The sequence below is a fragment of the Tetrao urogallus genome (genome assembly GCF_951394365.1).
Source record: "Tetrao urogallus genome assembly, chromosome: 5".
In the NCBI taxonomy this organism is placed as follows: Eukaryota; Metazoa; Chordata; class Aves; order Galliformes; family Phasianidae; genus Tetrao; species Tetrao urogallus.
In genome coordinates, this window is record NC_136818.1 from 28,905,708 (window position 1) to 28,930,899 (window position 25,192).

The following is a 25,192-nucleotide window of genomic DNA, read 5'->3' on the forward strand; positions in this document are numbered from 1 at the left end:
CATCAAGCTGCCCAAGACCTGTCCAACCTAATCTTGAACATCTACTTCTATAAGGTTGCACACTTATCTGAACAAGCAAAGAGCTATACTGGCTTGGGTTTCTTTTCCTTATTGTTGGTCTGCATGGCACCAACCTAATTCTGAAAAAAAATTACATCATCCAAACTCCACTGAACAGGACTTCGCAACTTTGATAAAGAATTTCCTCAATACGCTCTTACTGCTTGTAGGAACCAGGTAGCAGCATGAAACGTGAACAGGCTCAGTGCAAAACTTCAGTCACCAAGCATCTCACTTCAACAAGTGCTGGCTACTCAATCTCCTTAACTGGTCAAGAAAATGAAAAAGATCTGGGAAACAAGATATAATTTCAGGAAAACAAGCTCTGAAAAGGACCATCTCAATCCTATTTTTCAGTAACCTGGCAAAAAAAAAAAAGCTAAAATATTAAATATTAAATTCTGTTTTGAGAACAAGAGCTGCAGATGTTCTCATTCAACTGCTCTGGAAGCACAGTGCACAAAACCTGGACGTAAAGGTCTGAAGTGTAAAAGTACTTGCTATGGGGTAAATAGATGATTATTAAAAATTGTTCTGAAAATTTAGTCTCAGACAATTATACGCCTTCTCTGATTCTGATATTTTTAGAAAACTGTTCAAATGAAAACTGTAAAAATAAGAAATATCACAGGTATGAGAAATCTCATCTTCTGTGTTTTCTGAATGTGCTTCTGAATTAACTAAGGAGACTTGGAAGTATACAATTATCTTCCATCCAGGGTGGCATAATTATTTCACAGGTATTCAAGTCTCCTAGCATCCTTGCAAAGCACACGCTGCCATTGACAGATGAAGAAACTTACATGAACACTAAGTAGGTACTTGTTTAAAACCACAGGCAGCTAAGAACACTCACGTCTTTCGATTCCTGAAGCCACGTTAAGACTTCTTCAAATATACTATAAATCCTCCTGCTATCTCACATTTCTAGCAATAGAAAGAGAAATGACAAGCTGTAAGGACACAAATGTATTTTAATTTGAACAAAAATGATTTTTCATCACTGGAAGCAGCTATAATATTTGACAAGTCAGCTCAGAAATACATACTTGACAAACAAAAAGGGGGGTGACTGCATTACCTCAATCCTCTAGGGCTGATAAGACTACAAATACTCTTTGGTCTTGGTAGATGCAGCTTAACTGATGAACTTTGAGACAGCGAGGAATTCCAAGGGAAGATGACAATAAAAAGAATATGAAAGCTTACCTAGCTTTTTCAGTAATCAGATTAACTTATGCACATATGCCACCTGCAGAAAACTGATACTTCAGACACTAAGCTTCACTCCAATTTTACCTGGAACTTGGCAGAACATCTTTACATCTTTTCTGACAAATATATGCCTGCTATAGAAGACCAGACCAGTATCATTCATAGATATCTACCTTATGCGTATGTGTGAACAGTAAAATAACTGCACCTCATTAAAAAAAAAAAATTCCCATATAATAAAAAAAAATCCTATACAAAGTGTATGATATATATCACTACAAATAAAATATGCACAACACTTTCACATTTTCATTTTACTCAGTAAAATCATGCAAGCACACTTTACTAAGAACAAGCTCAAAGCTATACATCAATAACACAGTCACTCCCTACTCAAAACTTCACAGAAATTTAGAAGGGAATTCTGTATTGGTTCTGGTTTCTGCAAAATACTATCACATTCTGCTTCTGCTAAACAGCACAAATGGAATCAATATTTTAAAGCCAGATAAATTTAGCAGTTTTGTTCATTGCTATTGCTAGCCTGGGAGCAAAACAGGATAGGGAACAAGCAGGGAAGAATGAAGAGTATGGATAAGCCAGATCAACACAAATAACTGAATGTGTACTGAATTTATCCTTTATTAACTGAAAATAAAGCACTGTTACACAGAATCACATTAAGGAGTGGTAAGATTCAGCATACGTTATATCTTCCACATGACCCAAACCATCATCAATCCAACCAATCCATCTAGCTGTGCCCAGCTCACTTTTCTACTGGGCTCACTAGCTTCACATACCCTCAAAGAATTAAACTCCGTAAGTCCAGCTCTACAGAACAGGCTACAGTAAAAGAAAGAAGCCATTTACAAACCGACTCTAACATTAAAACTGCTCTTTTTCTGCCTGGTCCTTTAGACACAAAGGCCATAGAGCCAAGGCCATCTTACAAGAGTGAAATGAAACGCACTGATATGTCTCCTCCCTTGCCCAATTCTAACTCAGACACTGCTTTCAAAAATTAAAACCAAGAACCAGGTTGGAATTCACATTGGATTTTTTAAGGTACACTGATAAAAAGCTGTGATTTCTACCCTAAAATAGTATTTCTGCAGTCCTGTTCTTTTGCATGCAATTTTATTTAAGTGCAGCTTCGTTTTGACACAGGATTTTGTCTCCTTAAATTTTTACCTATAAACTTAGGGAATGAGAAAAATCACTCCTCATCCTAAGCACAGAGGGAAAACAATTGTTTTGCTTTTGTCATCTGTCATTACATTGGACTGTTCTACCTAACGCGTGTCACTCCTTCAGCTGAGACACAAATGCAGGACTCCATAAGGGATATTTATTTTTATGTGGATTCTGCAAACTTACGTCACGGGAAGTGGTCAAGTTCTTGCTGTTTTCCTCTCCTAGGAATGACTTCATACTCTGCATGATATTATCCTTCCGCTGCTGCCGGAATTTCTTCTCCTCGTCACACAGAGCCATGCTGAACCGGAGGTCAGTTGAAGAGCTGTTTTTCAGAACAGACAGGAATTAGAGAAAGCCCCTATTCAAGGAAGAAGACCAACTATGAATTCCAAGAAGACCAACTATGAGTTCTAAATAAAATAGAGCAGAATAAAACAAACATATACTCATGCAACTGCTGCATAATGTGATTTGACACAGTGAAGGAAGCACAAAACAATGACATTGTGTCGCTGAGATATGTATTTCACACAGAAACTTCACTGTTCACATCCTAGAGTAAAAGAAGGCACAAAATAAGCAGCTTTTACTGGTGTATTACCTAGTCTCAAAAAGTAACATTAAGTTAATAAATGTGAGTGATGAAGCAACTACAAATTTTTAGCCTAGAAGTTTGAATTCTCTATTTATCCACCAAAAAACCACCAACTACAATGAAAAAACATTCATGTGTGCTACTGTATACTCTTAAGGGGAGGAGAGGGCAATTTTGATGCCATATCCATACAGTCTTACTATCAAAAGCTGTATGGATCTCAGCAGAGATTGTACTGAATGGAGACAGAAAAAACAAAGTCTCTTTTTCCAGCTGTTTTCCTACCCCACATGATCACAAACATGCACAGGACTGTGTAAAGACTTCAACACCCTCTCTGAATAACAGCCACAGCTTCAGCTCCCACTTCTCATTTCAGATAACAAGACAGGAACTGAGTCAGCATGTCACCCCATGGGTCTAAACTACAGCACTGCCAGTTTTCAGAGCCTGACAGACCTTTTCTCCCTTTAGAAAAAGGTCTTCGGAAAAAGTCTCACTACTGCCAGCCCAGAAGCCATCTCCTGCTTAAGACCCCTTTTGTGAATATGCATCACAGAGCTCAGAAGGGTCCCTCTCACACACGGGTATGCAGGTGAGTGACAGACACTTGCACAGGAGCGACCTGCTGCAACACTGCCTCTGCCAGGTAGCAGTGAGGGTAGGCATGCAGATTCCTCCTTGCAATTGCCTCAGTGAAATTCCCATATTTTTTAAAAAAAGATTGTTTACAAGCAACATCCCATGAAAGTATATGACAATTGGAGAGCCCCACAGAACCCAAAATCCATGTGACTGTCAGTGCATAGCAGAGTAGAACTCGACTGGATTCTTCTGCTTTACTACTTCAGTGTCTACTGCCAATGCATCAGCCAGACACTGTCAAGCATCATTCACTTAAGTCTGAGATATGAAACACTCATAATTAAGAGCTCTGAATGTTTCAGGGCTGGTCTGAAGAACCACCCACATATCCACCTTTATTAGCATCAAATGATGAACAAAAAAATGATCCCTGGGGGCTCTCTGTCAGCCTTCAGAGTCATTACATACATTTAGCTACAGGCTCAGCACTGTTATAGTTCCGGAAAAAAAAAGAAGAAAAAAAAAAGACTTTAAACACCTTGTTCTCAGAAATTCATTTCTAGACTTAAAAGACATTTTTCTGATTATGCCTCAAGGTGATTTTTTGTCTTTCACCTGGATAGACCGAGATAGAGGGATAAAGACATTGAAAGGAGATTAAAACAAAACAAAAAAGGAGATATCAGCTCAGCTTCATGGGAAATCCTGTCCAGAATGGGATATTCCATTTCCACCTTGATACTACACTGAGGTGCACTTCAGGGCAGCTTTGTAATGACTACACACACGTAATGAAAGCTACCATGAGATGCAAAGTCACTACAGAAATTAAAACAACAAGCTGAATTCAACATCTAAGAGTTCATTAGGGAGAGCCCTTGAAAAAGAAAGTATTTAACACAAGCCAACATGAGAAGTCCAATAGCCTTGACCCTCAAACATTTGGAAAAGGAAAAACTATTCAGAAAAGTAACGCTGTTCAAGTCGATCAGACAACTGCTGTTCGAAGACAACCTTCAATTTTCAAGTCTTTGATTTTTTCAGTCCTTGGTATTTAAAAACTAAAATTAAGGATTTTTGCACTCTGCATGGCATGTTTAAAAGAAAACTACAACAAATTGAATAAATTTTAAATAAAGGTTTTTGTTGCTAGTATATTTTCCTTTTATTTATTTATTTATGGGTTTCAATAGGAGATACTCACCACACTTCAAGAGACAGCTCCAAAGTCATTTCTGTAACCTACACAAGAGAGATTTAAATCAAATTACAACATCTTGAGCACACAGGCACCTGGAATACAAAATCACTAGTGCTATAGGCTTTTTTAGATCACTTCATTGAAAAAAGAAGAAATTGCTAAAATGTGTCAGTGAGTTTACTTTTTACCGAAAACACAAGAAAATGCTGCTAGGTGCAGCTAGGTGCTGGCTTTCAGTGGTTAGATGGCATTATCTTCCATTTTTTCAATGGCAATCACTTTTTGACAGTTATTTATGTTTGACCTAAAGGTATCTGATTGTTTTCATACACTGAAGATGTGGCTGCAGTTTGACTTTTAGCAACAGCCCTAGCAATCACCAGCTGATCAGCTGCACATGCAGAAGATACTATTCACACAGTGAGGGACAGGAATCTTGCAGGACTCCTGCAAGCTACATGGATCTACTTGGACATAGCTATAGCTTGGTTCTCTCTGCCTCCTTCACAGAGCACTTCAGAGGGTTCCCTGCAAGCAAAGGTTTACAAAAAATGGTTAAAGCACTGATCATACTCGTTAGCACCAGTCTGAGAGTACAAGGTTGCCAGATTAAGGATAGAGATAAGCACAGGCATCTCCCCAAGACCTTGCAGGAAATGGCTGCTGACACACCAGTACAGCCCTGCAGGCATGTAACACACATTGTCTTCCTGTACTCTGCCTCTCCCTATACGTGGATTCTCTTCCCCACGTGCAGTATGTGATCTTAGCACAGGGCAAGGAGAGGATAACAGCCCTGCTGAGTGCAGAGCAGGTATGGATGGGGCAAACTCTGCTGCCTCCCACACCAGCACTGCACGCAGGGAGGGAGGCACAGCAGCAGTGCTGGAGAAAGGAAAGGCTGAGGGAGAACGTGAAGGAACAGTGCGAAGAGTCATTTATGGAAACACATCAAAGGCAGAGTAGCAATTACGTAATTCCAGCACCTGACATTACTAATTTAGAAAGCACTTCAGAAAACATGCAATGATTCAATGGTTGAAGAAATGTATGCACACAGTACTACATAAACCCTTGAAGGGAAATGTTCCAGCAGGAAGAGCGTGTCTTTTTTACCTTACACAGACTGCCCAGCAAATCTCAGGGATACGCACTGTGCATGCAAACTGCCTGCATGGGACTCAGCCTGACCTGATGTTCCCTTCCCATTTGCTTCTTAAGGCAACCCCTAGTTAAACGCTAAGGTTCGTGCATGGAGCTCCCTGCTTCCCAACAAATGGGCTTTAATTGTTTATTTGCTGTAATCAAACCTACTTTTAAAGTTGTATCCGGCTGAAAATAGCAGAGCAGTCACAAATCAGGAGCTCTGACCATATCACGATCACAGTCCCAAGCAGGAATGCATGCAGTACTGATAACATATATAGTATATGCACATGATATATAAAAAGATGAGCAGACGTGAGAGATATAATCAACTGATGAAGTGTGTTCAGAATGGCCTTCAATATTGTGATGCTTTAATCCATGTAGAACAAATTAAATTATTAACAGATGTAATAACAATTTCCAGGAGTTACCATGCAGACAGGCAATCCTTATTAAACTGACACCATTTTGTTTTGCATATGAGTTTAAAGAAAATAATCAAACTAGAACTTGTCTTCTTTTTTTTCAGCACCACATGCAGTAATGCATCATTAATGTTAAGTAGGGCTGTGTTACAACAAGCCATTCATTACAACTGCAATGCACAGTAATAAAAGAATTTCTGTTAGCTTTCTGGAAGTCACAAACTTCAAGTAGTAGAGATAAAATAAAATCCATATAACAAAGGCCATGAAACTAAAGTGAACCAAGTGGTGCTGAAACCTGTTTGATACTAGACTTGTAGAGAGAATTGCCTCAGAAAGAAAAGTATTCAGTGCTACTCTGTTTATTCATTATCTTCAGCCGTACTGCAAAGAGATAAATACAGTGCCAGCAGGCAGCCCAGTGCTTAACCATGGCCAACAGTGAATGCTCAGGAAACCAGCTTCAGGACCAGGTATGCAAACCTGAGCTGAGATTTCCCCCTGCCCCAAAGCCTCCAAAGATGTAGCTATTTCCTGACCTACAGGCAGCCATTACCCAATGAGGGATGTAATATCTCATAGTCTATTTTAAATTTAAAACTGTGTTGATAAAACACAGCCAGAAATAGCAACAAAGAAGCCTTGGATTTTTAATCAGGGTTGCAAGTGCAGGCTAAATGTTTTTCTTATGAAGTGACTAAGGGTAAACTCTGAGTAACATCAGACTCAATGAGATTCCTTAGGAAACATCACTCAGGCTTTCTAAGCACCAACTTCAGCATGACTTGTGAAGAAGCTGTATCTAACCATGTATATCCACATTATACAGTGATTTAGGTGCTCTCAGTTCAGGCACTGATTATACTGATTACAAACTTCCCAACAGATTCACAGCCACATAACAAAGGCAAAGCCACAAATGTTACGACTCACATTGTTGAAAGTTAATTGGACCTCCTTCTTCTCTCCCAGTTTCAGAGAGGATATAGGAAATGTGGCCATACCAAGAGTCTCATCCATAACGTAGTTGGCATCCATCAAAGTAACCTAAAAAAATAAATGGCATTCAATTCAACACTGATAAATCTTTTTTTTAGGTCCATATGGATTATGTCCAAAGTAACTTTTAAAAAGGGATGTGGAAAAGAATGTAACTAACCCAACACAGTCAACACCCTAGGGTATACTCTTCAGGCAAGATAAGCTAGCACACAGTGAAGGTGGCTTTTTTTTAAGGCATTCAATAGAGTGAGTATGACAGTATCATTCGTAAAACAATTTTCATTTGTGCGCTTTTTCTGTCAATAAATCTCATCACAATTCTGAACAGATGCAATTACTTCAAATTATATGAATTATATATATAATCATTTCAATTTCTAGCTAGTAAATCTCTGTGGAGAAGACAATAGTGTTCTAAGCATCATATGCCAAAAAACATAATGCAACTTTTTCAGCTAAGATGGAATCCATGTGTCTTAATTTTCCATTCACAGACCAAGAATTTCATAGCAAAAAAAGCACAGCATTCCAAACGACACAAAGCCTTTCTCTGTATCAAACCAGACCTTCAAGTCTCTTCTCATTTTCCATATCAGAGCATATACCTTTTCAAATGCAATACTATCCAAGCATTGATGCAAACAGCAGAGAACACTGTCCAATGCATTTGCCCTAATTCTCCTGTGCCAATGCACTTGCCCTAATTCTCTTGTGCCTATGTCTAGCTGTCTTTTTTCTCAGAGGCAGCCTTTCAGTTCTCAAGTAAGATGCTTGCAAAGAGTTTCAAATTACTGTTTCCGTGGTTTCTAGTAAATGAGTCCCCCAAATTCATTTGGCTTATGATTTTTTTCCACTTTGTGGATTAGTTTCTTCTGAAATACCATGTTTGTGGCTTGGAGCATATATTTTGCGTAAAACAAATGCAATCAAGACACAAACACTTGCATGACTATTTGTTAAATCTGAGCTCAACCTTTACTCAGCTATAGAGAATTTGTCTCATCCTGTGCCACTACTGATTCTTTGAAACAAACTGTATTTTAGTGACATTGGTATTCTAACATCATCTGCATTCTTCTGTTTCCTCACAGGACTCAATACTCATTGTTGTAACCTTTGAGGGCTGATTTATGAAACCAGCAGCAGCAGTAAGAACTTCATAGCAGGATTTTAGAGAGCTTCTTACACTTCAAAGTAAAAACTACACTTGTGACAGCGTTAAACGTTTAAATGACCTGAGGAGTAGAAGGGGTTGTGGAGTCTGCGTGAGCCTGGGAACTCACAAAATATGCTTTAGGTGGATTTTGCTGATTTGAATTCTGATGCTGTCCTCCACACAGGAATCCAAAGGCTCTGCTATGGACTCTGTGTGTGCACCACAATGGCAGAACAAAAATACCAGCCTTAACTTAAAGAACGTGTTTTTCATGGAGAAGAGAAGCTTTACGAAAAACAGCATGTATTTGTTTATGCAGATATAAATCAAGCAGATCCAAAATTAACCATTACTACATGGTATCGCTGGCTCTTTGCAGGCAATTTCCATAAAATTTTATAGCACTTGCCTCCTAAAACAGCAATGATCTTTAGTTATTGTAAAGATACATGTCCAAATTCTAGTTCTAAAGAAATCTGCCGCATTCTCTTATAACATGGCTGTCCTTTTGGCTTGCCTGTGCCACGCTGCGTGAAAATGAGCTGTCTTGGGCAGCACCTACATAAGTGTCTCCAAAAGTAATGCCTCCTATTTATTTCCATGGAAACCACAACACATACAAAAAGTACAATAACACTATTTGATAGAGCAGATTCTCAGCTACAAAAAGCAGTTATTAACACAGTCACCACTACTAGCTACGCGCTTGCACCAGCAATGAATAAGAGCCTGCATGCCATGCTGGTAAAAATCTGCACCAGTGGAGGTGATCCACTGTTGCTGTCACCACTGCTGAAATGCACCACCCACCCCTCACTGTGCTCACATCCACTGTTTGATCTCCATCAATATTCAGCATGTGCTGATGAATGTCAATGGGTGTAATTTTTTTTTCTGCATGGAGGAATTCAGTTCCACACCTCTGCTTCATACACACTTCCACTTCAGACGTCATTCTGTCAGACTGTCCCTTTGCTGCCATCTGTCACGCTGCAACAACATGTAATGGTATGCAGGCAGAAAGGTTCAGCCTCTACTGCCATCCCACCAACATCCACCTCTAACGTTGTAAGCCAACACAATAAAATATGAGGTATTACTTTTGGAGCAGCCCTCATAAAAATATATATATATTTATATTATATGAAATATAATATATTTTATCTTAATATAAAATATAAATTATAATAACATAATATATATATATATTTATATATAGCCCTCATAAAACAGAGCAACAAAGACAGGTTGATGAACCCAAATTCTTACTTTCTTCTTTCTATTTCCCCAAACGATCACTGCATTTCTCTTTCTAAGTCCTGATTACTATTCACCTATATTTTCATGAAAAAATAACAACTAAGTTACAGATTCCAACTTTTTCCCTGATTTCACTTGGCTACGCCGCATGTCTGAGATCAAAACACTTAGTGAGAATCAACTCAGGTGACCACTGCACAAGATAAAATGTCAGGAGCTGTTTTGCATAATCTCTTTTCTGCAAAACAATTGTGAAGTTACTCTGACTCATTGTCACATTGGTAGGATGAACATGAAAGTTCTTTGTGCTCCAGTAGGCTGACCACGCGATTCTTCTTCTTTGAACTGCAAATCTGATCCTCACCCCAGGAGCAGAGAGAGCATTGTTGGAAGCACAACACAATTTTAGGATCTTGATCTGTTTAGCCTCAAGAGATCATAGTTACTAGGTCAACAAATAGCTTTCCAGGCTTTATCTTCTGCCCTTGCTCCCCATTTAATTTAGGCTGAAAACCTGTACGCTTACGTCAGATCAATTTACATGTTAGGACCATGTCGTTTGAAGAACCAAGCTAACACAGCACCACAGAACTTACATTCTTACTATATGGACTGGTAAAATAATTATATATAATACTCACCTTTTGTACACAACCCAAGAAGGCTTAACATACTGATATTAGACAATGGCTCAGACAGCAAGCCTGCACATGGACTAAGAGTTCCAAAACATCACTGTGTGTGCACTGAGAAAAAAGCAGAACTACACTTCTGCTTTTTGACTACTGAGGGGAAAGCAGGGAATGAATGGGCAGAAACTTGACTTTACAGCCCCCACGTACTCACTGTCCATAATAGCAGAATCAGTGAAGGAAGCAATGAGAAAAAATTTATGGCTGATGTGATCTTACAATGACTCTCAAGGCTATTCACTGAATACAACACCTCTTACCTAGCACCATGACTAAAAGCAAAATCCAGCCTTTACTGTTAAACGATAAAAAACAACACCACCACCGCAAACTCCAAAATCTCAACACAGCAGATGAACAAAGTACTGTTATTTTAAACTTCCAGACATTTTTTGACTTCCATTTCCACACAGGCAGCTCAGTCACTTTATTTACCTCAAGAACATTCTCCTGGTTGGGGTCCAGAATGAACTCAAAAGTCTCGTTCCACACAGGATTCACATCATTATTGAAATGTTTAGTTCTCTTCCTGCAGTCAGGAGCGGAAGGGATGAACAGTTCCACATAGGGGTCCGGAGTGTCAACTACAGAGACAAACAATGCAGCATTCCATGTAACTCAAATCTGAGTTGTAACAGTTATGTGAAAACAGTTACGTGAAAACGCTGATTACCTCATGATTTATGGCAGAAATATATTTAAACTTAACTATACAAATTCCATGAATATAATGAAACAAGCAATAAAACAATATTACCAGTATCTCAGAAGGAAACAGAAGTTATGCTGTTAGGTGAAGAGAGACTTGAACAAACAGAAAGGCACTGGGAAAGATTCACCTTTATTGGAAATACGTATACTTCTACCTAGCATTGGTAATTATTTCCAAAAGCTCTTACCCCTTCCTAATCCCAGTGTCACAGCAGTGACACAAGAGCATTCCACAAAACAGTCCTCAATTAAAAATCTAAACAAGCAATGGGGTGTCTAGCTTTGGATCCTCTTTCACCTGTTTGACTTTGTGGAGGTCACCGCAGAACCATGACCTTGCTAGCACGTTATATTTGAAAAACAACTGCAGAACCCTGACTGAAAATACAGTAACGTATGACAACTTTATCTAATCAGAACTTTATTAGTGGGAGAAAAAGTACACCTTGAAAAAATTCACCTGACGTTCAATTAAAGCCATTCCATCCTGAAAGCAAAGAACACACTGTTGGCATCCCAACATTTCCAATCCATTAAAGCCAGTAATTTTCTTCTGACAAATGAGATTTTTCACTCAAAAGAGATTATTTTTTGTCTGACATTTAACCATCACCAGTGTCAACGTCTCTATTATGAATGACAGTTCATTCCTAAATGAGAAATTTCAGTTGTCCTGATCCTTAAATAGTGTCACATTGTAACTGCAGAAGAGATTCTATCCTGTTTTCACATTTAAGTTCAACTCGTAAAAGATAGAGAGCACTGTGGAAATAGAATGTCACTAGTGTGTTTTATCAACAGAAGAAATTCAGCCAACCTGTTACAGAAAGCAGTAGGCATGAATAGGACATGTGCTGTCAGCATCACTACGTTTCTCTGACTTATTTTTTTCTAACTCCATATTAGTTTGTTTTGCTTCAACCATATGTTCAGTAATAGTATGGATTTTCATTTTCTTCATCTCACCACTGTCAATCAAGGTTTAACAGAAAGTATTTTTTGCAACAATTTATTATCCTACAAATACAAGAAACAGGCTGGTGTTGACCTTTCCATACAAAGCCACTAGCTGTAACATGGTAAAACACACACATCTCTGCAGCCTCTCTGCAAAGGTTGTCCTCTGCTTTTGGGGAATACTTTAAAGAAAACATTCTGCTCACTATGAACATGAATCCTTGTATTAAAGATGTCTTTAGGAAAGAGATTAAAATCCATCACTAGGTCAAACAGGTCTGAACATCCCACCCTGTATAAACTTCAAGTCTAAAGATACTTTTTTCAACAGAGCCAGATGTGTTCAGAGGTTCCTGATTTCAATACATTATCAGAGTGTGCTGAAGCCAAGAGTCATGGGGTCCCTACAGCAAGAAGAGTAAACAAAAAAGTTTATATCAATACTTTCAGGAGTCAATCTCCTTTTGGAAAACCTCCTGAAAAGCCTCAGGAGGTTTTGTGTACCAAGGCAGAATGGAGTCAGAACATTCTGGCCGCCTGCCACTGCTACTTGGGAACATCGGCGAGAGCTAACACAGTTTCTGACACTACCAACAGAGAAAGTACTGAACTTGCACAAAATAAAAAAACTTACAATCCCTGTGGAGAAGCAGAACAACATACAAGACTCAGACAGATTTTTATGTCATGCTCTGTATCTGTGGGTCTCAGCTAATTGCTACAACTTGGCAGGTCACATGTTACCTGTTAATTAACGAGGAGCTATTTAAAGCTAGGGAATGGTGTGGCAAGCCTTTAGATAGCACTCTTCATTAGCTCCTGAGAATTTTTGTCTTAGCTTGTCTCTTAGTCAGGGGAAGAGATGGAATCAATCCCCAGGTGTATTTTGCATCTTTCTTTTTCCACTGACGGATGTAACTAATTGCCAACTTCTACTGGCTGCATTACCTCTCTTGAATTACAACACAAATCCGTGCCTAAAGGCAGGGAATTCAAAGCCCCAGGAGCCTGCACAGCAAAACACCTACTGCAGTGAGCAGTGACAAGATCTCATCTGTAAGCCTGGACATTGAGCAATACCTAGGCAACAAACCCTAGGGACACACAGTGCCAAGAGGCTGAACGTGCCCCCAGAAGCTTGGTTTTTAATAAAAATACCAACACTTAGCAATGTTCTGAACAAAACTTTGATGCCTCTCCTGTTCAATTTTTACGTGACTATGGGATCGGCTCTAACTGGAAGTTACAAAACTTTGATTTTTGTTTTAAGCACAAAAAGCCAATGGCTCCCCATCTGTATTCCAAACCCCAAAGCACGTGGAAAACTCAGGCCTCAGCACAGCTGGCAGCCAGCTGCCATTACTGACTCCTCACCAGAGAGAATGTAAGTGAACACTGAAGCAGAACTTAAACCAAGGCACAGAGCAGCTAAACTTAGAAAATCAGCAACTAAAATAAATAAAAGAAATACCTTGGTAACTGAGCAATGCCAAGCCTCCCCCTCACTCCCTGCCTTTATTATGTTTTTTAACCCGAGGCTAGGAGTTAATAATCTGCCCTTTCATGTTTTAAAGTTTATTTTGTGCTATTTTCAATTAAGAAAATGAAAATCTATTCTTTTCAAACTTCCTTCTCCAGCCGAAGAGGAAAAATACTGGAAGACTGTGTGCTCTGATTAAGATATTGCTACGAGCCATGCTGTATAAATAAAAATTGTACTCCTTTTATCACTTGGGGATGGCACTCACAAACTAGCTACTAGCAATCTAGTAATGCAAAGTTGCTTAATATATTAAATGTGCAGGTAAAATAGATGGTGTGTGCATCTTCTTGCACAGATCTATTTATTCCTGTACATGTCTTTGCTGGTTGATTTCCTAGGTATGCTTAAAAAAAAAAAAAAAAAAAAAGAATCTCAAAAAATGAAAAACAGCTTGATCATCACTGTTATCTGTATTTTGATATTAAAAATACCCAGCATTATAATGAAACAGCTCGTGGGTCAAAAGCTGTCGCTTTGAAACTGCAATCATTGTAAGAGAACTAAGTTTGCATACATAGGGGCAACACTGTTAGAGAATTGCTCCTTGACTGAAGTGAAGCAAAACTGGAAAGAAACACAGCCAACTTCAAAGACTCTCCATGAAAAGCAATGTCTATTCATACCTCTTCCTCAGGACAGACCTATAGACACATGAACTATTGATAGACAACAACTGTAGTGTACAATTCCATATTCCTCCCTTCTTGGCACTGTGACTCTACACAGTAAGAGCCTCAGTGTTGGCAGGCAATTAACACAAGACACTTCCAGAAGTAACTAAGAGCTGCACACACGGTGGCACAGGCGTGCTACAAAACAGACACACCAGACACCATTCCTCAGAGAAAAAAGGAAGATAAACTGACATACAAATGTGGCCAAAAATCCACCATCATACAAAGTACAAAATTAGTTTCAGAATTGATTTCAAGGGGTCCTACAATTATTAGCTTAGAGCTGGATGAATTATAAAGGTAGTTAACAAAACATTTATAATACATATTCTGAAAGATCTACAGCATCTGCCATTTTCCAAGGGTTTGGAGAGATCCAATACAAAAGCAAAATTAGCGTATAAAGGTGCTGTTGATTTGTTTCTTTAACAAACTTATAAACAGTCTTAACAAATGGCCAAGAGGTAGGAAGTAAGGTTTTAATGACTTCTCTTCTATCTCCACATATATAATTCCTATAGAATCCTACCTATGAACAACACAGTGAATCATAAAGCGAAACACACAATGGACATTAATTACAACCAATCATTCTCACGTGAAAAATGAAGCAACATACTAAAGAAAACTGTATGATTCTCCACAATGACTGGAAACCATTTTATTTTGTACTATCCATTTGGCAGAATGGCTGAGATCAGGCCTCCATATTAATATAATTAACAGTATATATTTCAGTCATTCCAATTTCAATTATTTCAATACTATAACAGACTCAGAATCTACAGAAAACTTGTTCAAATCTAAACCAGAAGGGATAAAGCCACCTCTATTAATCATTAAAATTCATCTAATTGGTTTATCAAAGCATGAAAGAAATGCAAAGCTCTTGAAGCATTCAAAAATCCAATTTGCTACAGAAGAATCTGTCTTCTTTATCCCACTTATTATAAGCTTATTATAAATACTTGTTATCATTGCATAATAATCTTGGATTATTAAACAAACTATTACTGGATTATTAAATAAAACTGGTGAGGCCACACTTAGTACTGCGTCCAATTCTGGGCTCCCCTGTTCAAAATAGGCAGGCATCTCCTAGAAGGAGTCCAGCAGAGGGCCACAAAGACTGTTAAGGGCTTGCAGCACCTCCTGTGTGAAGAAAGGCTGAGTAACCTGGGTCTGTTCAGCCTGGGGAAAAGAAGATTGAGGGGGAGGGGCCTGATAATGTTGATAAATATCTAAAGGGAGGTGGGAGGAAAATGGATGAGGCCAGGCTTTTCTCAGTGGTGCACAGTGATAGAGCAAGGAGTAACAACTTAAGCCTTGAACACAGAAAGTTCTGTACTAACACGAGGAAGAACTTCTTTACAGTAAGGGTGCCAGGGCACTGGAACAGGCTGCTCAGAGAGGTGGTGGAGTCTACTTCTACGGAGATATTCAAGATCTTCTGGACATGTTCAACCTACTGTAGGGTGCCTGCTTTAGCAGGGAATTGGACTGAGTGATCCCTTGAGGTCCCTTCCAACCCCTGCCATTCTGGGATTCTGTGAAAACTATATTAATATTAATTTTGGTTAATATATGCCTAGCATTATAGAAAGCAAATCTGGATCCAGACACTTTGGACCCATGACCTCCAGGCACCATACCTATGCACTTACAGGAATATTTCAGCAAGTGTATTGCAGAACTTTAAAGAAGAATTTTGTTGGTTTGGTTGACTGAAGTTTTTTCAGCTTCTGGGTAACCAACATCCTCTATGATTATGTGTTACCATGTTCATAATTATCACGAGGTCCCAAATTACCGTCTTAGTCTACCTTCCACCCATTTTTTGGCTCACAGGACTGCAGTACAACCTCATTAAGATCGAAGCTCTAACTAATCTTTGTCACATCTCATTTTTCTTTAAGTACGAACAGTGAGGATTTAGAGTTATGAAATGAATTAACATGAATTAACACAAGCCTTTCCTGACTTCACAGATACCATTCAATCCACCTTCCCAATTTCCATCATTCTTTCCTCACATGATACCAAGAACATCAAGGCCAACTCCCCCCTGTGCCACACACAGTGTCGATGCTTGGATTTCAGTGGTAATGGCACAAATTTAAGAGCAGCCTGAACACAGCCAGTGGTAGGATCATAGAATGACACGGGTTGAAAAGGACCTCGAGGATCATTAAGTCCCAACCTCCCTGCCACTGGCAGGGTTGCCAAACACTAGATCAAATACTAGATGAGGTTCCTCAGGGCCTCATCCAATCTGGCCTTGAACACCTGCAGGGACAGGGCGACCTGTCTGGGCAGCCTGTTCCAGCATCTCACTACACCTGGTGAAAAATATCCCCGACATCTAATCTGCTGTTTCCCCTCTCCTCCCAGTGGAGGAAGGAAATAGCAGCCATGCCTTAGGAGCAAGCAGGTCTTACTGCGGAAGGGAGTAGAGGAGGCTGTGCAGCAGGAAGGTATGACTGAAGGGTCTGGAAGCTACTGAACCTGCTATTTCCTTACAGGATCCTAAGCAAGGTGCTTCAACAAGTTGATTAGCACTGATTGCTCAAACCAGTATCGTGCAAGCTATGTGAATCTCTTCACAGGTCAGAAGCACAGCTTTGACAGTCACGTTTTTGTTTTAATGGTGAATTTTGTCGGGCTCACTTCACAATGTGCTTTACAGCGGCATGGAAATATGAGTTGTTATCCCTATCACAGTTGAGTGAAAATGTCTTTTACCATTTTCATGAATAAAAAGGCTGTTTATTAACAACTATCTATCATGAGTAATTGCCGAATAACAAATATTCCCCAAAGTATTAGTAAGTATTTGTAGATTTGTCTTGCCCTTGCTCTGCTGAAATTAATGAAAGAACAGGTTAATGGAAGGCCTGACAGTGTGCGTCCAGGAGAACAGAAGCACCATTAACTACTTACTTGCAAGTAGCCAGGGAGGAATGGAAATGTCAGAGCTGCCAGGTCCCACACAGAGTCCCAGCAGTGCCACTTGGGCATGTGAACAATGGCAGTGAGCACCCTGACTGGATTGCCTGGTGCTCTGGGTAAGACATCACATAGATGTCTCTCACTGCAGCAGGCAACAGTTAAGCATGCCCTGTCATTCATAAAATCAAAGAAACACAGAATCATAGAATGGCTTTGGTTAGAAGGGACCTCAAAGATCATCTAGTTCCAACCTCCTGCCATGGGCTGGGTGCCACTCACTAGATCAGGCTGCCCAGGGCCCCATCCAACCTGGCGTTCAATGCCTCCGAGATTGGGCACCCATAACATCTCTGGGCAGCCTGTGCCAGTGCATCGCCAACCTCTGAGTGAAGAATTTCTTCCTAGCATCTAACCTACATCTCCTCTCCTTTAGATTAAGGCCACTACCCCTTGTCCCATCATTATCAGACCATGTAAAAAGTCAGTCTCCTGTTTACAAACTACCCTCAAGTACTGGTAGGCCACAGTAAGGCTCCTAGAAGCCTTCTCCAAGGTGAACAAGCCCAACTCATTCAACCTTTTTTCACAAAAAAGGATTGAAGGGCTGGAGCACATCCTTGTGGCACTCCACCAGACAAACTCCAACAGCTCCACATCCTTCTCGTGCTGGGAGCCCCAGGCTTGGGTGCAGTACTCCAGCCAGGGATGCAGCAGGGCAGAAGAGAAGGGGCAATGACCTCCCTCTCCCTGCTGCCACCCCTTTTTTAATGCAGATCAGGTTACCATTGGCCTTCTAGGCTGCAAGTGCACACTGCTGGCTCATGTCAACTTTTTGTTCTGCAGGACTCCCAGGTCCTTTGCAGCAGAGCCATTCAATGAGTTCTTCCCCCAGTATGTACTCTGGGATTGTCCCAACCCAAGTGCAGCATTTTGCACTTGGCCCTGTTGAACCTCATTTGATTCATATGGGCTGGAGGTGCAACTCTGGAAACCCTACAGTTCTTCTCCTACTTGGGTAGGTGGAGCCAGGAACACAATGCAGCAGAACTGGCTGTGTCAGTCTGCAACACCAAGAAGCATCTTATGACTCTATTGGGTAATCTTTACATTAAAATCTCCAGCAGCCAACAGCAGAATCCGAAAAGCAGCAAGGCCATGATCTGTCTTCCCAAGTTTGTTCTGAATTCCCACTTATCAAGAGGACTGTGGCTTAGTGCACTCCTCCCAAGTTAGCAGTGGTGGCCTCCAACCCCCTGCGTCACCCATACTTCAGATGAGACTGTTTCAGCTATTTTAGCTTTTTTAAATTAGCTGATTTGAACTAATAAAATAAATACAATTAACCTGCAAAGCACATTAGCTAAGTTTAATTAAATTCCTATGTAGGCCATCTCATAAATCAATTTAACTTCAATTATTTATTCAATTTAACGCCAATTCTGAAAGAGTATTCACAACAGGTACTAATGCAGTCTAATTACTACATCTTCAATCTTCCCATTAATTTGGAGCAATTGCTTCTGAGAGCCTTTGAACAAATTAATGGACTGCCAGCAAGGGGCCACAAGCAGGAGGCATGAGGTTATTTGCTGCATGTGTTCCAGGTACTATATAAGCACTGCCCAGGTTTCTGGCCTTATCAGACAGATGTTGAAAAGAGGATGATACAGGACTGGATTCCATTTGTGGAAGGTGACTGCAAGTGAGGCGATACTGCTCCCAAAACAGCAGCTTTGCTCTGAGAAATTCTGTCATTGAGCAACTGATTTGTTAGAGATTATTACTGCCTTGTATTACAATGCTTTTCAGCTCTGGCACTCTTTAGGTGAAGGAAAGGACTGTGCTCCCAGCTCAGGGAGTGCATTACTATCTATTTCACTGGTAGAAGGGACACCACCACCAGCTTTCCTGACACAGGTTTGACAAAAAAAGTAAAATAACATTGCCACCTGAACCCTTTAATAGTTTCACAACAGATCCATCAAACTGCCAAGAGAAAAAATTCCCCCCTCTAGGTTCTCTCTCCAGCTGCCTTTGTAGAGACAGCAAGGAAAAACAACTAAAACATCAGTTTGTAGTGGCCCAGAGAAAAACCCATTTTTCTGGTGGTACAGCAGAATTCAAGGTATTGTTTGTTTTTTCCTTCTTCAATTGAAAAGCTTAGCTCTTACAAGCACTGTTAGCGCCACATCTATGAACCCTTTCCCTCCATCACTGCCATATGCCCCATGCAGCTGTGGGTCCATGCTGATGCCTCGTCTGCACAGCGACAACTGGGGCTGGTGTAGGCTTAGGTATATCATCACATTCCTGGTATATTACTCAAGCCCACAGTGTAACTTCTACATGTTGATAGGTATAGCTTAGGTCTAGTCTGGCATAAAGTCTGCTAATGCTAACTGAAACTGTCAACATTTTCTGAATCCTCAGAACAAGTTTATACTGGATCTGTGCTTGGTATCACAGGGCCTTAGAGGTTTCGGTCTTTTACCAGTGGCTACAGAGCTCCTTGCACTGTGATGCTGAAGCACAGCCTCAGAACCTCTGAGTGAGAGAGGCTGGCTTTCTGATTCTGACAAATGCTGTCAGTGAGACTTCAAGAGCCTGGAGCTGCCCAAACCCGGCAGGACCACAGATGAGTGCAGGCTGAGGTTGGTTACATAAACCTCATGCCTCAATAAAACCACAAGAAGAGAAGAAAGCAGGAAGAAATCAAGCTTCTACGGAGGACTAACAAGAAAAGGAGGGAGACCCATTCCTAAAAAAGAAAAGGTCAAAATGTAGAAAAAGTGGTACCTTCAGCTCCATGAAGAGACTCCCAGGAATCCCACTATGATGTTTCACCAGGAAACATGCATCTGGAATCAATACAGGGATCACTGTCCTTTAATATCTTCATCAGTGACATCAACAGTGGGATTGAGTGCACCCTCAGCAAGTTTGCATATGATACCAAGCTATGGGCTGCAGATGATACACCCAAGGGACAGGATGCTATCCAAAGAGACCTAGGCAGCCTGAGCAGTGGGCACAGAAGAACCTCATGAGGTTCAAGAAAGTAAAATGCAAGGTACTGCAGCTCGGTGATGGCAACCCCTACTATAGGTACAAGTTAAGGGATGCAATGACTGAGCACAACCTTGCCAAAAAGGTCCTGGGGGTACTGCCAGATGGCAGCTGAACTTGTGCCAGCAACGTGCCCTCAAAGAAGGCTAACCATACCCTGGTCTGCATCAAAAGCAGAGCGGCCAGCAGGTAGAGGGAGAGGATCTGCCCCTCTGCTCTGCGCTTTGAGACCTCACTTGGAGCACTGCATCCAGATGTAGAGTCCTCAGTACAGGAGACACATGGACCTATTGGAGGGCATCCAGAGGAAGGATACAAAAATGATCCAAGGGATGGAACACCTCCAGGCTGAAAGAGCTGTATGCTGGTATGATCCAGATTCAGATCTGATTGCCAGTATTTGTCAGATCACTCTATAAAGATTTTAAAGCTTACAGAGAATCTCAGTGAGAAAAACAAAAAAGAGGGCCTGAAGCTATCCTAGCTCCAGTTTTCTCTGTTGCTCCAGTCAGCCAGGAAACAAAGCATATATCTTGAGTCAGCAATGCTGTGTATGAACTGTTCACATAAGGAAACATAGCCTGTGGAAGTTGCAGTATACATCCATTACTGACTTTTAAGGATGACACATCCATTTATATTCTTCATTAATGAAGAGTTCGGGACATCTTGAAAATTCTGCACATCTCTCCAGCCTAGGCCTGGAAGGATAGAGGAGTAGATAGTATGCCATACACTCTTGATGCCCAAGCACAGTCAGAACCCCATATAAACCAGACACAAGGCTTCTTGGGCAGAGGCAGACCTCAGATACTTATGGTAGGAATACAGCAAAGTAGGAAGTTCCTCCACAATAAACTTCAGTCTACCCAGATCCTTCAACACTGTTCCAGAAAGCTATCAGTCTCATAAAAGATGGCAAAGTTGTAAAATGAATCATGTGGCTGCAAAGAACAACAGCGTTTCAAAATACAAAGCGATGAAAAGCTGTTGGCCACCCATGCCCTCTAAGCCAGGAGATGAGAACCCCTTCAGAACCCAACACGACATCCTGAAGATATCAGCGTTTAAGAAGCCCTTTCCGAAGAAGAGAGAGTTCCAGATTACAGCCTGAGAAACATAAATATAAATGAATTGATAATTTTCTAGCAGGATACTCTTAGCATCTAAGACATTCACTTGTGATATGGGAAAAGGAACAAAAGCACACCACTGATCTTCCCCAGAATCTCCATCACCATTACAAGTTAACTCTCTGAAGTTATACAAATAGACTTACCTTATGTTACATAACACAGACATTCTCTCTGCTATCAAATCCTATATTTGAGGTCAGAAACCTGATATAAATGTTCAGAAATTCCTTCAACGAGTTATTTTCGACAAACCAAATGAAAAAAATACTGGCTGCCACAATCAACTGTGAAGGATCTGCACTACTCACAGCTTGCTGATACCAAATAAAGATGCACAAGGTTACAGATTTGATCAAATAGCTTCCAGGCTGCAATACACCAGGATTTGTATATACATGGGAAATAGAATCATTTCCAAAATAGAAGCAATCATATGCCTTTCGCTGGTTTGTATTTCACTTTGGGGGATTTGCCAGGACTCCAAGAACAAGCCCTGGGAACATGAAAGTTCTCTGAGGTGCACCAGGCTATGGAGTGTTGGCAGTGCCTCAGACAGGAAACCAGGCAGGTTTCAGTACCCCTGAGATAGTTCTGCCGGGTTGTATCCAAGTTTTTTTCTGAGTAACCATTCCATTTCAATAATTCAGTAAGTTTTCAGACTTACTGGATGGAAATACATTATTGATGGATAATATCTGGAGTTTATACCTTAGGACCATACCTGTTCTGGTGATCTTCTGGCTTTCTTTTTAACATTTTTCATACTCTCTTTCATACTACCTATACTTCAAGCCTCCCATCCTTTCTTCCCTCCCCATCTCCCCACACTCTTGTGCCAAGATCCTGTGTCCTTCCACTGAATCCATCTTCTCCTACACATAAATTTGTGAGGCCGTTGCTCTAGTCTTTACAGCACTTCTTCCATGTTTTTTGTTTTGTTTTATGTGAAGACCCCATAGCAGATACCGGATTCCCAAGTCTTCCCCTGCCAAGGCTCCCTGCCATCACTCCCCCACCCACCTGCCATGTTTAATATCAATGCTGGCAACTAAGTATAGAAGAATCATTCACTTGCCAAAGCAAATCTGTGTACGAGAGCAGCTGCTGTAGTCTGACCTGAAAGCAGCTTCCAAGAATGCGGTGGGAAAGAAATAACTGCCTCTCAAACAAGCCTGACCAAAGAGGAGAAGCAAGGTACTACCATGCTCCTCCTCCTCATCAGATGCAGTTCCAGGCTAAGTAAGGGAAGAAGCACCAGAGAAAAGAGTGACAACCTGAGAGCCAAACACTCATAACAAAGGAAGCAGGAATACTCTCCTTACAGACTGAGCCAGTGTAATATTCTCTACTTTCCTCTTTAAGAACAGGCAAGAGTTTTCATGGGTCTTTCCTGGTGGCTTCCTGTTCAGCTGCTAAAACTGGAGACTCAGAAGTGTAACAGAAAGGGGAAGAAGCAGTGGTGCCTTACGTAGCACTCCAATGTGAGATCTGCTTATTCTCTCCCCCCTTTCTTTTTCTATTGTGTTCACTCAGCAGAGCTCTAGGCTTCTTTCTTCTCAACTGTTAGTAACACCAAACCACAGTCTTTTGAAGATACAAGAGCCAGATTCACTATCCTCAGAACAGCACTTCTTACTAAGCCAAAAAACTAAACATAGGTATGTTTGCTCGTAGGCAAATTGTTTATAACTCACTCATCTTCTCTGGATCAACAGAAAGAAGGAGCGGCAAATCTGCTTTCTAATTTGAAATGAGCGAGCAACAAAATGGGTACACAGCTTTCACTTCAACAAAGCAGACAGAAAAGACAAAACACAATCAAACTTTTATTGCATGACAAGTGTGTTGAGGCACTCCCTCTCCCCCCTGCCTATGGAACGGTCTCCTAGAAAAAAGAAGCAAAACAGAAAGAGAGATACTTACGCATGTCACCAATGGCTCCTTTTGTGACATTTGTGGCTTTCCTTACTGTCACAGTGAATATGTGTGAGTACTGGTGTTCCACCTAGAAGTCAGAGAGTTAAATGTGATTAAAGTCCAGAACCAAAAAGCAGCTGTTAGAAACACCTTTCACTTCATTTGAGAACTGAAAGAAAGAAATCTCCGAGTCAAAATGTTAAAAATAAATAAATAAATAAATAAATAAATAGAAATGCATACTGGATAGAGCATCATAAAGCTGAACTGCACCCCGTAGCTTTACTGAAAGGTCAGACCTTATACTGGGGTTGCTTGATTTTCCTGCAGCCACACCTACTGATCTCAGTGAATAATACTCCTCCTCTACAGAATCTGCTTTAAGGCATTTAGTCAGTCAACCAACCCAGTATGATAAAAAAAGATAGTGGGGGGTACTATTTTACCATATGCTCATTTTACAATTACTTTCCTCCAGTAAAAATGCGTGCAAAAAAAGGATTAAAAAAAAAAAAATCAGTAAAACATGGTATAGCTTTTAGTACACATCAACACTTAAAGCACAAGTATCCCCAACACAGTGGAGAAAATGTGAAAAGCAAGCTGTTACAATGCCCACAAGTAAACTGCACACAGTTTTTGGAGCTTCCTGTTTCCTGCAAAGACCAAGCAACAGCAGGAGCTGCCCTTCTAAAGCAGCCGGAACGCATGTCCCAAATGAAATAGGGAAGTAGAAAAGGACGTGAAATTAAGAAACAAAAGTAAAAACCTCAAAGTAGAAGCAGACACGAGCTCTTCTCATCATCTACATAGTCACACCATGTTTGACCAACCCACTGAATGCCACTGAGAACCATCCTGGCACTGCCAGCAGGTGCCAAGGCCTTCCTTACACAGGAAGGGCTCAAGGGCACGGAAGCTGCGAGCACCCAGCCCTACAGCCAGGCAACTGCTCCCAGTACTACACCTACACTGCCTGCTTGGTGCCCAGCCTCACCTGGGCTTTCTGACTGCCTACGCAGCATTGGTTCACCTAGTACAAACTCAGTCTCCTGGCAAGAAATCCAGGTACGTCCTCGGCCCCAAGCTCTTCCATGCAGACAGCACTGAGTCCGAGCTGCTGGGCCCTGCAGCCCCAGGCACGAAGGCTGCACGAGGCCCTACACACCCCCTGGGGTCCCAGGTGCTCTCCTGAAACCACACTGACACACCTGTGCCCTGAGTCTCCACTTGGGGTATTCTTGTTATCTCTTCTTCAACGCCGACCAGCTTTGTGAAATATAGTTAGATAAACACTGCTTCTGAATCATTAAAATCAGAGCAACTAACCAGATTATCTTGCAAAAGTTTCCAATCAGAAGTAAAAGAGCAACTACTGAAATCAGGAAACTCCTTAAAGCTTTTTTAACATGACAGACATTACCTCTGACATGGGACATGCCCATTCAAGCTGTGTCTGGTGCTTTCCTGCTATGTTTTCTTCTGGACACATTAAAATAAATAAATAAATAAAAACACATCTTTTTTTAAAGGAATAAGCTGAAGAGCCAAAAAAACCACAAAAAACTTACATGCAGACAGCTCAGTAACTTCATAATATCCACCTTCTGCACTGCAACTTGCATGAGCTGCTTGAATGGGAAGGAGGATGGAACCTCTCCCTGAACACACTTTCCGCCACAGGAGAGAAGAAGGGGGT

General features: G+C 40.8%; 1 protein-coding gene across 1 annotated transcript in view; it reads right to left on the bottom strand.

Moving 5' to 3' along the window:
* Positions 1 to 25,192, bottom strand: part of PLA2G4A (phospholipase A2 group IVA) — a gene marked incomplete at both ends in the record, with an annotated part of 59,072 nt that overhangs the window by 29,782 nt on the left and 4,098 nt on the right. The window contains 5 exons of the mRNA XM_079536523.1: positions 2,656 to 2,797; positions 4,860 to 4,897; positions 7,364 to 7,477; positions 10,976 to 11,124; positions 23,500 to 23,581. Coding sequence (XP_079392649.1) covers positions 2,656 to 2,797; positions 4,860 to 4,897; positions 7,364 to 7,477; positions 10,976 to 11,124; positions 23,500 to 23,581 — 525 coding nt within the window. The remainder of the gene's footprint in view (positions 1 to 2,655; positions 2,798 to 4,859; positions 4,898 to 7,363; positions 7,478 to 10,975; positions 11,125 to 23,499; positions 23,582 to 25,192) is intronic.